General features: G+C 39.4%; 1 protein-coding gene across 1 annotated transcript in view; it reads right to left on the minus strand.

Moving 5' to 3' along the window:
• Positions 1-370: 370 nt before the first annotated feature.
• rims2a (regulating synaptic membrane exocytosis 2a) overlaps positions 371-13,052 on the minus strand; it is a 170,845-nt gene continuing 158,163 nt past the window's right edge. Inside the window, exons 23-27 of the mRNA XM_034698543.1 lie at positions 3,901-4,042; positions 3,636-3,748; positions 3,442-3,543; positions 3,098-3,237; positions 371-2,994 (exon numbers count right to left, since the gene is read on the minus strand). Of these exons, the coding sequence (XP_034554434.1) occupies positions 2,791-2,994; positions 3,098-3,237; positions 3,442-3,543; positions 3,636-3,748; positions 3,901-4,042 (701 nt within the window). The 3' untranslated portion in view covers positions 371-2,790. The remainder of the gene's footprint in view (positions 2,995-3,097; positions 3,238-3,441; positions 3,544-3,635; positions 3,749-3,900; positions 4,043-13,052) is intronic.

Consider the following 13,052-nt stretch of genomic DNA (forward strand, 5'->3'; position numbering starts at 1 on the left):
AACATTCTGCTGAGGCAGAAAAGCTAACTAACCTATGATATAAGTACAGTAGGCTTTTTGGGCCTGCACATGCAAGAGGAAGTTACCCAGTCTTATGTAAGTTAGATTTACTGATATGATGGTACTGTTATAACTTTTTCATTTCATTTCATCCACAGATCTAACACCTAATTTCACCCGGGTGTTACATCAAACAAATTCCCATTTTCACCCTCTATAAGGTTGTAAAGTGTCCTCGTTATAGTGAGTGGGCATACTACCTAATCTGTGGTGAGACTTTCATTCTTTCAGTTTGTGGTTATAAGCGTCCTGACTTTTTTTTTGCACCTTTGAGTATATGCATTAAGGTCATTATCACACAACACCTGGCATCAGTGTAATATCAATTTTTTTATTTTTAATTTGAAAAATAACTTACATAAATCTCTGTACTCAACCATACTTAACCAAGACATAGCCTTGGCATTAACACATTGCACCAAAAAGAGAAAATTAAAAGGCATTCAAAAGGATAAATAACATATGTCTTTGTCATCATGTGAGGCATTTTTCCTGTTCCAGAAGAGTCTATCAATCTACTCATGGTAGCTTGTTTATTCAAATTCTGACATCTAAAGGTATGTACAATGAAAATTGAAAGTAAAATATATAATGTAGCTTGTGACAGCCACAATGTTCTCTTGGACATTAAAACAAATTTATGTCACATGGAAAAGGAATAATGCCTCAGTTCAATTTCATTCAGACATACTGCAACTATTAGATTTATCTACTTCTCAGACGTGAGAAGTATTTATAATTACTAAAAAATAGAAATAAAAAATAAACTGGTCTTGGCTTTTAAATAAAACTAACAAAAATATAGTAAATCAATTTCATTTTAATAAAACAAGAAAAAAAAAACATTTTCTGTGGCAATATCCCTTGTTATTTGAACTTGTGATGAGCTCATCTTCACAAACAGTGCCTGTAAGATTGAACCACAGCAACATACATCTTCGCATGTTTGCTGCCTCTTGATTATGTATAGACCTCTTGCTGTACCAGTACAGATCATTTTTGCATGTTCGCCAACAATACTGAAATAAAATACACTTGCAATCACAACTGTTTTGTCAACCTCCATTAAATATAAAATATTTTCCTTGTCATTTTTTTTTCTCAAAAAACCTGAAAGAAAATATGACCTTGGGGGTGGAATGTTTTTGTTGAACCTTCAATAATTGGCCACGGAAGACCAAGAACTATTTTTGCTCCAGAGTTCAATTTCAGGTGAGGGAAAAAAGTAATGAAGTTTACATGCACTGTACAAGAAACTGCAAAAATTCCAAATATCATCTTTATCAAAACATGCTGAGTTACTGTAAGGTGTGCCCAAGCCATGTTGCAGAAAATCCTTTTCAACATGCTTGTGAAACAAATCAAATCCAAAATAAAATACCTACTGAAACAATACAGAACTTTAAAGTAACCAACAGTCCTAAAATCTGGACAATATTAGGGGACTGAACAATGATAGCGATGAATAGTACAATGAGAAGTACCCTGGGACAAGGAAGAAAAAGAGAAACATGTACAATTTGCACATAATGTTTATCTTAATAAGGCATGAGCCTTTTACAATGAAATAAATAATTTACATTTATTTTCATTATTACTTTTTGTCACATAAACATTTTCTGTTAAATAACTTGAAAAGTTTCCTTAAAGTTTCCCTTATCTGTATGTCTGCAAAATACAGACACATGAATGGTCTAAAGAATGATAAACAATGTGTTTTTTTAATCACAATGATGCATTCACTCCCCTGAAAACCATGCACTAGTGAAATTTTTCTTTAAAAATAATATAAATTGTTGAAAATGGCTGATCTGTTTTATTTTCTTTATCTTTTTGCAAGTTGCAGCCTCAAGAAAATAATTTCCTTTTTTTTATTCAGCTAAATTTGTGTCCATGCAAATGAACTTAAAAGGAAAAAAATATCTTTTCTCATTTCATTTTCATACAATATATCAACAGAGAAAGAATGATGGTAGATTGTACATTTTTTCATAGGGTTTGGTTCATTACTGAATTTTTTGGAGGTTTGATGGCAGCCACTTCAGTATCACCTCTGATTAACTGTGAAGTCTCTCTGGTAGTTTACCACTGCTGCTTGACTCAGCACAATAAACCTAGGGTATTCAGGGCATTTCTCTTGGGGTTCGTGGGAGTGTGGATACAAGCTGGGACACATCTCACCCAAAGTTATGTCTCCAAAACTCCATCTACGCAGCTAGGTCTGTTGGCGTGGCATGACCAAGCATCTGTTTTTAGAAACACTGTCAGCCCCTTCAGACACAAGTACTTTACATTAACAAAAAAACAAAACAAAACAAAACAAAAGAAAAAAAGAAAAGGAAAAAAGAAAAGAAAAAAAAGAGCAAAACGATTTTTTTTTCATTCGAAAAAGGGCTTCTGTAGAACTCGTTTTCGCAGTTCCCAGTACTGACCCCCATGGCTTCAAATTGGATGAAAACCTGGAACTGACGGATTCCTCGTGCTAAGGAGTTCATTCCAGCTTCCTCCAAACATCAATAACAACACCCAGCAATCCAGGCTGCCAGGCGCTTGCAACACGCTTCGCCATGTGCACAATGTGCGCGACGTTTTTGCTTGAAACACAGGATCACATTTGTACCCCTAGAAACAGGCTCAGAAGACACAACATCAAGCATGCAGTGTAACCGGGGGTTGTGACCTGTAATTGCAACACTGGCTGCTACAACAACGCTATCAGTTCACACGCTGCTATGACCGAGAGAAACTGTCCAGTGAGGATTGGGAAGCTCTTCTTGTCAGTGGGGCCAGAGTAGGGTCAACCAATGAGGAGGGAGGGAAGAGCTTGAACCAGCCAATCACCATGTTGGACAGGTCAAGTTCATCCAGCAGTATCTGAACCGCCCCCATGAATGATTTGTGGTCCATACGTCCGTAGTCGCCCCAAACAATGACCTGCAGAGAACAGTTCAAGCAATTAGTCAACTTGTAAGCTGTGTGAGAGAAAGTTGTTTTGGTAAGGCTGAGTCGCTGTTTCCATTTCTGAGAACTTTCTTACCTGTAAAACCTTCCCCCCTGGACTCTCTTCAAACGGCAGTTGCTGCTGGTAAAGAGGATCCAAGGTTTTTCTTGCTACTTTTGTTTTCTTTTTGGCTATGCAGGCTCCATTTTCCAAAAGGTAGACCTTTACATATGGTGCTGAGGACAGAGAGAGGCAGAAAGGATAGAGGTAAGAAACTGTTCAAATATGTGAAAGCTCCTATTTCTATATATTCCTAATATCTAAAGGGTTCTAAAGGAACATGACTTTGTAACATTTTCACTGAAATTATGAGGTATATGTGTAAAAAACTATATTTAATCAGTAAAATGTAACAGCTTTTGTTCAAGAGCTTTTCTTACCTGGCAGTGCCTTGGAACCTGGTTTTCCCACAAGGCCACGGGCTCTGATGACCTCCACCTCCAGTGCTCCCTTCTTATCCACCATACCAATTTGGATATCGCCTGAAAGCGGAAACAACAATAGTATCAGTACAATAGTATAGAGTAGCTGAGATACCATGTATGTGCATTGAATTAATAGAATGATTTTTTACCCATAGGTGGAGTAGCCAACGTCTGTCTTCCAACCAGCTGGGCAGGGCCCAGACCATCCAGGAAGTCACTAAATTGGGCGTCTGAGGAAAGCCTCACACCAGGAAAGATGAGACTGTAACAAAGAAAGACAGTCTGGTTAGCTGGAGATAAAAGGTTGTTTTTGAAAAAGGTAAAGTTCAATAAAGCCTTTAAATCGAGATAAATAACCAAGCCATCTCCTCTTTACTCATGTGGTAGGAGTCAGAATAATATGAGTGTCCTTACTTTCCCTCTGAGCTGTAGCTGTTCATGCTGCCGTCGGTGGACTCCCGGCTGGCCTGCCGAGTCATCCTGCTCCTCATCTCTACAGCCAGACCCGTTTCTGTACTCCTCTGGATCGTGCTGCGTAACTTCTTTCCTCCTGCTTCTGAGCACAGAATGACACGTGCGAAAAGAAAGAGGGAGAGGGAGAAAGAGTGGTAGAGTTCGTCAGTGCCTGACTTGGAAATCATTTTGCGACTTAAACTGCGAAATGCATCCTAATGTCTTCTTACAGAAATATCTTTGAAATCATCGATGAATCAAGATCAAAGTCATATTATAGCTCTTCGTGTATCTGTTAAACAAAATAACATGCTCATCCATCCTTTGGTCTGTGCTAGTGACTGCCTCGGGGGGTCTTGTGGGGACTGTACTGAGTTCATGCTCCACCTCTAAACATCTAGCCCCCCCCCAAGCCCCCCTTAACTGATCCAAGACGACAGCTGACTCCCTCCATTATCCGTACTGCTGCTCATCTCTGCCCAGCCTCCCTGACAAGCTGCGTGTGGGGCCACGTGGCTGCGCCCAAGGCACATACACATACCTATACAAAAGTATGAATACTGCACTACTAGTCAGATGCCTGGAAACCAACACCTGCTCAATAAACCAGACACACAAACATAACATCACTACTATATTTACTTTTACATCCCATAACAAAAGAGGCCAGTTCTGTACGTATAAGACACTAAACCTAATGTTTAGCCATGTGATCATTTTAGCCTGCAATATATATAATGTCTGATGTAGAGATGACATGGTGCATGGATTTGAAAAAAAGATTCACCAAAGAATTCTAAAGTTGTTTCCGATATTGAAGGAATATATCTCTGTTATCCAAACTCATGCCACAGTGGGGGCACTGTGTTATTTCCCAGAGGACACATAATCGCAGAGAAGCCAGACGAAGGTAATAACACCAAGTTGCAGACAGCTCTCTGTTTGCAGCCTTCATGTGCGAACAGATGACAAACAGTTGACTATCCAATACCCTTGTGCAATTTTCTTATTAAACATCTCCCAGTTTTTATAGTTCAATCACGTTTTGACAGGAGCATTCCTGCTTCAGCATCATCAATACGCTCTTTACAGCATCTCCTGTCTTCACTCTCCCTCTGCCCTTGTCTTTCCAGTAAAGGGGCAGAGGAGAAGAGGAATGATCTTGTGCCTTATCTTTCTCAAGTGAAAACAGACATGAAGCCTTGAAATCTCAGTCATTCATAAGGCTTCTGCCTCCTCTTCCTGCTCTGCACACATGACAATAGGAGAAGAAGCTACAGAGGTTGTCTCTGACATCTGCAGCAAACCACAGCTCACAGACCTTTCTGCCAATCAGTGGACTCTGACATGTTATCAATGAGTCAAAACACAACATTCAGTGATGGGAAATCTGCTTTGTTGCACAAATTATGAGGTGCATACGTTCACATTGACACTGCTGAATCAAATCCAAAGATATGCAATACTTCTATTGATAATACTTAACTATCCAATGATAAAGGATGTTAGAAGATAACAACATGAGTAAGATCAGAGTGTAACTAGTTGTCACTGCAAACTGTAACAGATTGACATTCTTTACATACAAATGACAAACCAGCTTTATCTTATCTAAACGTGTCCAAAAAAGACATTGGTTGGATGACTTGGCTGCCAGCACTTTTGTAAAGTACCTGGCAGGATGAAGCATTGGCCTAGAGGTTACACAAACTGGCACTTCACCAGGACACTGCCATCTAAATCTGATCCTTGCCTTACAGGAATACAAAATGACACTAAATGATAGAGTCAAGTGAAGTTGCTTGGCAGCCAACAGGGAAAGTGTGAGCAAAAATATGAGAGGAACTGTGGCTAGAAGAGTCAGGCTAAGACCTGCGGACAAGTATGGCGCAGGAAAGTAATTTCTGCATTAGAGTTGACGGCCTATTGTATTTTTCTGTTAGTAAAAACTCTCCCATTATGATAAGAAATGATGAGAGCATCACAGAAACTAGATATAAACACATATACTAGGGAATTTAAAGTGACAGCCATAGAGCAGTGTTGTAGTTACAGTAATAAGAAAAAAAACACAACCACCAAAAATGATGCTACACAGCTACGTAGCACGTCTGTGCCACAGCCTGCTCCCTGGATGCAATCTTACCTCCGTCCTCCTCATCGAAGGAGTTCATGCAGGGGAAATATACAGCCAGCGCTTCAAATGATGCAGACAGGCTCATCTTGCTCTGCGAGCGCTGGATTCGCATCCCAGGAGCTGCTGCAGCAGAGGTGTCATGCCCCTGCCTGCCCATGATGATCAGTGGCCGTCCTTCTCAATGCCGTGAATCAAAAGCACTAGAAGACAGCTCTCCCTTCAATAGCTGGTCTTATTGGGAAAGGCTAAAAACCCAATGTAAATGTCATCTACTTGATCGATTCTTGAGCCCAGTTGCTGCCGCAGATCAGGTCTGTGATATCATCTAGTCTTTGCAAAATGTCTCTGTTGACTGCATCTTAGAGGAGAGCTTCAGAAAAAACGTTGCCTCAGTAGCTGAGTCTTGTGCTGTCTGGGTCTGACGTTTCTACTGCGCCTCTTTTTTCAGGGGGGAGGGGAAAGAGCTGCATCGCTGTCCACCAATCAGAGAGGGAGGCTGCTCAGGCGCACCTCGGCTGGCTCTGCGGGTGAACAAGCTCTACCCAGAGATACTAAGCCCCCCTCCCCTTTCCTTCTTTCACCAATGTTTCTAACCCCCTTGTTAGAATTTGCTCTCACTTTTTTCTTTTCTGCGTAGTTTTTTTTTTTGGGTTGTTGTCATACCCCTCACTGTTTTTTTTTCTTTCCATCCCTGTCCTGATATCCCTCCCTCCCTCTCTCATCTCATCTACAGAGGCCAGAGAAAACAAGCTGTCATTAGGTCTGCCAACAGCCTAGCTCAGTTATGAGCAGCAATCAGCCACATGGGGAACACTCAAAGTTCACGTGCCAAACTGCTACTTCTTTTTTTTTTTCTCATCCATCGCTACAATAACACAGCTGTACAGCACATCTGTTTTCATCACTGCTTAAAAAGAGACAACTGTATTCACGTGCTCAAATTAAAAACTTAATGTTTTTATTTTCTTACAGCCTTGCTGACACAGCTGGAATGTAATATTTGGAATTCACTATCTCTCTTTAGTAACAAACCAAGCTTTCATGGACCCTTTTTGTGAGCACTTAGTCAGCTAATTCTAAATGGTCCAGAGCAGACAATACTGAATAAACATCTCTTTCAAGGTCCATGCAATACTGATAAATATGTTAATGACAGAGCACATGATGGCCTTGAACTAAACTTTAACCCCTCTGTTACTGTCATTTATGCAGTTTGGGCAAAAAAAAAACAACATAGGTGAAACAATACTACCATGGCAAGAGAACCCATTGTTGTTGCTATTGTTCTGAATCTGAATCTTGCAGAACAGGCAAAGCACATGTCAATTGCGGTTCTTTTAGGCACTTTCATAAATATAGCAAGCTCCCAGTAGTGTTATTGCTGAGGCAAAAGTTCCACTCTAAGAGACACTGCAACCTACTTCCACGAAGAAGCCTCTTAAAGCATGCCATTCATTTGTGGCTTTCATCTAGGTCACTGCAAAAAACAACACTTCACATTTACAGCTGAGGGAAAAGTGGACACACAGGGCCGTAATACAGTCAACTGGGGCATTTTTACTGGTGCATCTATGAGTCGGTAGTTAGAAAATGACATATTTAAAGTTAAGCCTTTACTCATCTGTTCACTTCTCTGTAGTGTAATAACTTGACTTCATTTGACTTATTTCTCAATACTTTATAGATATAGTAAAATATTCAGTTTGGCCAGTGACAGCCTCGCCGTATTATACTACCTCAAGTTGTACTGTTAGTAGGTCAACTGAGAACACTGTGTAACAGTCACACACACATCATAATTATAATGAACAATAGATAGTTTGTCTGCAGACATGTGTATCAGTTATACGTGTTAGAAATTAGAGCCAAAGGAGACAGATGCGTACCAAAACTCAACATTCTGTACAGGGAGGAACACCTCAGAAGAAGATCACACACAGGACTTGGGGCTGATTTTGCCTGAATCCTGTGGGAGTAATTTGATACCAGCGCTGTACTTCTTTACATGTGACCAGAATAAATGTTTTCTGAGACTTGTACAAATTCTCCGGTGTTCATTCTCAAGCTGCCAACAAAAGAATAGGGCCTAACAGTAGCAACAAAAGAAGGATGTTCGGGTTATGAGTGACGTACATGCTGACTTTTCACTTAACCCTAATTATCAAATGTTAGCAAACTAACACACTGAACTGGCATTGTGGCAGGGTAAAGTTTATACCTGCTACACATCAACCTCTTCTCATGTTATTGTAAGCATGTCACTTTGTTGATTTTGATGTCACTCAAAGAGAGTTCTGCCCAAGTACGGCCTCACTAGACTCACGTGAGCAAGATGTATTTGAATTAGAAATGATGCACGGTTGTATTTCTATTTGGTTTATGTATACATAAAGAAGCAGGCTCACCAAATAAATGAAAAGCATCACGTGTAGACGAGCATACAACACTTGTGACAGACACATTAGGATTGCCACACCAAGACAATATGGTGTTAACCTTTGAAAGCAACAGAAGATTGTTTTAATGATGACTGTTTTAGTTCTCATAACCATGGACTACAACCTGAAATGTACTTATTTCTTAACTCATAATACTACAATATTTCATTTCCACTTTAAGTTAACCACTATACAAACATTCTAAAAACCATGCATCTCTCAGCCTACTTCAGTACACTCAACCAGTCATGGTGTAGATTGCTGAATTTAATGTTTGTCCAACAGATTATCATCACGAAAAATGTCTCAGTATGCATCAGACCAGTCTGCCTTGTGTATTGTTTCCCATAATGCACAGCACTCGTTCTGCTTTTTCTTTTTCCTTCTTTTTTGACGGGGGGGGGGAACTCCGTTTGTATGTGATGTGAAAATAATTAAATTTAATTTAAACCACTTCTTAACTTTTTAAATCATAAGAGATTCTAAAGAAGCAGTTTATCGATCAGCTTGGCCGTTGTTTACTTCCGCTTTCTGAAACAGGAAATCCAGTGATGTCTGGCCCAGCATACTGCAACACAGATCAAACAGAACAGTCATACTACAGACTAGGGATGTACATTTTAAGTATTTTCCGTGATCGATTTTTGGAAATGTTAACGATCAATTATCGATTAATTGATAAAAAAACATTATTATTCTTACGTCAAAAACAAGGCCAAATACGTTGTTTTCCCCTTAAATTTTATTTTCTACAGCAACAAAATGCATCTAACTGACGGGATTGAATACGGGCACACGTTTGACACGCAGAATATGAACGATCAGGCTCATTAAAATATTCTCCGCGGACATAATCTTATAAAGTGAAGGCTCATAATACTAACAGAAAAGTACTTCAGACTCACAGTGTCCAGTTTTCTGTCAACTCGTTCTTATTGAGAAAATAAACATGTGTATTCGGTCAGGTGTCAGCCAGGAGCGCAACCGGGTCATAATCAGTCCCGCTGGAGAACAGCTCAGACGGCTCTGATGATGCTGGTCTGTAAACGTAGCGTACCTGAATTTCCCACCTGACTGTTGCCTTCGTATCCAAAGGTGGGAAATATCCTGTTTAAAGCTGTCAACCTTTGTGTCCGTGTTGTTGTTGGCAGCAGTTTTGTATTGATCCTCTTTTAAAAAGCGCACGTGGAGACCTGATGCACAGCCGCAGCCGCCAGCTGAGCGTCTCCGCTGTGCGCAACACCTTTAACAGCTGATTCACATCCAAACATGCTTTAAACTTAAAACACCTCCCTGATAGATGAGTGTAATATGAGACCACATGATGTTTGTTCCACGTGATGGAAAATTGATAACAAAAATGTGTGTTTCGAGTAATTTCTTAACAATCAATTAATCGATAATCGATTAATTGTGGTCATCCCTACTACAGACTAAATTCAAACGCAGTATGTAGTATGTAGCAGTTTCGAAAACAGCCTCTGTGTTTCCTCCCTTCTGTGTCAGATCATTGTCTACCCCACCTGGATGTTCCTGGGGCATTTTTACTGGTGCATCTATCAGTCGGTAGTTAGAAAATGACATATTTAAAGTTAAGCCTTTACTCATCTGTTCACTTCTCTGTAGTGTAATAACTTGACTTCATTTGACTTATTTCTCAATACTTTATAGAGATAGTAAAATATTCAGTTTGGCCAGTGACAGCCTCGCCGTATTATACTACCTCAAGTTGTACTGTTAGTAGGTCAACTGAGAACACTGTGTAACAGTCACACACACATCATAATTATAATGAACAATAGATAGTTTGTCTGCAGACATGTGTATCAGTTATACGTGTTAGAAATTAGAGCCAAAGGAGACAGATGCGTACCGAAACTTAACATTCTGTACGGGGAGGAACACCTCAGAAGAAGATCACACACAGGACTTGGGGCTCATTTTGCCTGAATCCTGTGGGAGTAATTTGATACCAGCGCTGTACTTCTTTACATGTGACCAGAATAAATGTTTTCTGAGACCTGAACAAATTCTCTGGTGTTCATTCTCAAGCTGCCAACAAAAGAATCGGAGTGTTTGACTTGTTTCCATGTTTCCAGTGTTTTTGTTCAGTAAGTTTTGGTTTATGAAATTCTTTATTTTTGTTTCTGCATTTTGGGTCCTGCACTTTTTGTTTGCTGAATCGTGACAATTCCGTTGCATGTTTTTGACACTGAGTAGTAAAAAGCAAATGTCATCTTTCAGTCTGCTATTAAAAAATATAATAATTTCTAGATTTTGATGAGTTATTGTTGGTTTCCAAAGCCCTGTGGGTTATACACGCTTTTACAAGAAGAATCTTTGGTAGATCATGAGCATTATTAAAACTGAAAAAAATGTAAAAGAAAAGAAAATAATATTTCTCTATGTATAAATATTGGCTAGTGCGTCATTGCACACGTGGCAACAGTAGGTGGCATTCACTCTTACAACACTTAAGCACGTGTTGCTGCTCTCAACTTTTGCACCTTTGGTATTGTTTGCTCATACAGATCCAATCTCCGCACAATGACAAAGTGAAAGAAAGAGATATCTTAACACTTTTCCGCTGTCATACGCCCACCACAACTGACACATAAAAAGTAATGAAAGACAGAGGTTGATTGCAGCTGCTGCAAAACCGTTCAGTCTAACACGTGGATTTGTGTTCAAAGACTCTGCAAATAGACCTTGTACCTCACATGAAAAGCCACAAGGGAACCTTCATGATGCAGACAATGTCCCAAATTATTCACAAAATAAAAGCCTTTTCTGTTAGAGCGTTTCAGACAAGTTAAAAAATTGTGCCTAAAGAAAACTAAGGATATGGGTCAATTATAAGTCTATTAACCACTCTTCTTCAAACATCTTGTTGCGTAAAATGTGTCACTTTAGCTACAAAGGGCAGATTGTTTCATACTTCTCAGGGATGTGTTCATTTTACAGTTTTAACAGATGGGGAATTTGGGGGAATTTCCAATTTTGGTCAAGAGGTCTTCTTACTAATTTAACAACAGCATGGCTAGCACAGATAGACACTTCAGATAACAGAGCAACATATCTCATTCCAAAGTCTGACAAAACCTAATAGATGACATGACGTGACGAAATGAGGACATAGCTAGAAGTTACCAGCACCTCAGAAAGGAAGAATCTAAAGAATCTTCTGAATTCTAACACAACAACAAGTGAGCGTCATATCCCAGAAGTTGTAAGGTCTGTCTGGCAGGCAGCAGAGATCAGAGGTTTAACCATTCGGAAGTCTTTCTGATTGATGAGGCCAGGCCGAGCCAAGCGTCAGAGAGCCACTCTGGCTCTACACACTGTAAACACCACCTAATGGATGGCTCTAATCCTGGCACACACATGCACAGTACAGAAAAACACACACATATAAGAGATTAAATACACACACACACACACACACACACACACACACAAGGGCAGACATCAGTTCATGCTCCTTCTCTTAGTTTACATTCCCTGCTGCGACCTTGATGCATGCCAGTCTAGCAGACCTTATGAGTCTGGCTTTTATAACACACTCAAAATACAGGAACATGCTTTGATTACAAAAAAAGAACTTATAACTTTGCTTCTCTCTAACTGTTAAGCACACAAACATGAGACTAACAGTACCAGCTTTAACATTTACTTGAAGGCCTTTTTGTTTCTTTTCTTTTCTTTTTTTGTTAACGTCTTAACTGACTAGTCGCTAACAATGTCTACTTGTATTTTGGAACTAAGAATGTAGCATACAACCCCGTGTATAGACCATGAGGCTGCCAAATGCTTTGTACAGAAATTGGCACAGCCTGTGAGACTATAAAACATCTAGCTTTGTTATGACTAATGCACATATAATTATTGTATGCTCTGTTTGTCATGAGTTGCTTTCGTTTAGTTTGTGTTTTACTTGTTTTTGTATTTTGTCATTGTTTACCTGTTGTTTTTTTTTCTAGATTTTCCTTGTGTGTCTATAACTGATCCTTGTCTATCATGTTTCAGGTTTTATTTTGTAGTTATTGCTCCCTGTGTCTTGTTTAGATTTACTCCCTGTGTTTTCCCTCCTTCATGATCGTCTACACCTAGAGCTGGGCGATATTGAAAAAGATGTCATCACAATACAATTTTTCATAACAGTCGATATCGATAATTATCACGATAAATGTCAAATCATTAAACATTAAAGGCAGATTTTTGCTCCTTACTGAAAGTTGAGGATGGTTTGTTAGTTTGTATCTGGATTTAGTTTTCTGATGAGCTTCTTGAATCCATCATTTCTAATGGTGCTAACAGGAAGCAGGTCTTTGGTGTAAAATTAGATTTTTGTGAAGTTTTAGTTTGTAGATTCTTTTTTTTCTCAGGTTGAGCTTAAAGGGATATTTCAGTTTTTTTTAAGTGGGGTCGTATGAGTTACAGTATTTGCTCCTGCTAGCCACAATGCGTGCCAGTGAGCTCTTCCCCTTTAATGAGAAAATTCCCAGATGACCCGCAGGCAAGCTAGGCTATTTTCTTTG

This window comes from Notolabrus celidotus, chromosome 12, assembly GCF_009762535.1.
Source record: "Notolabrus celidotus isolate fNotCel1 chromosome 12, fNotCel1.pri, whole genome shotgun sequence".
Lineage (NCBI taxonomy): Eukaryota > Metazoa > Chordata > Actinopteri > Labriformes > Labridae > Notolabrus > Notolabrus celidotus.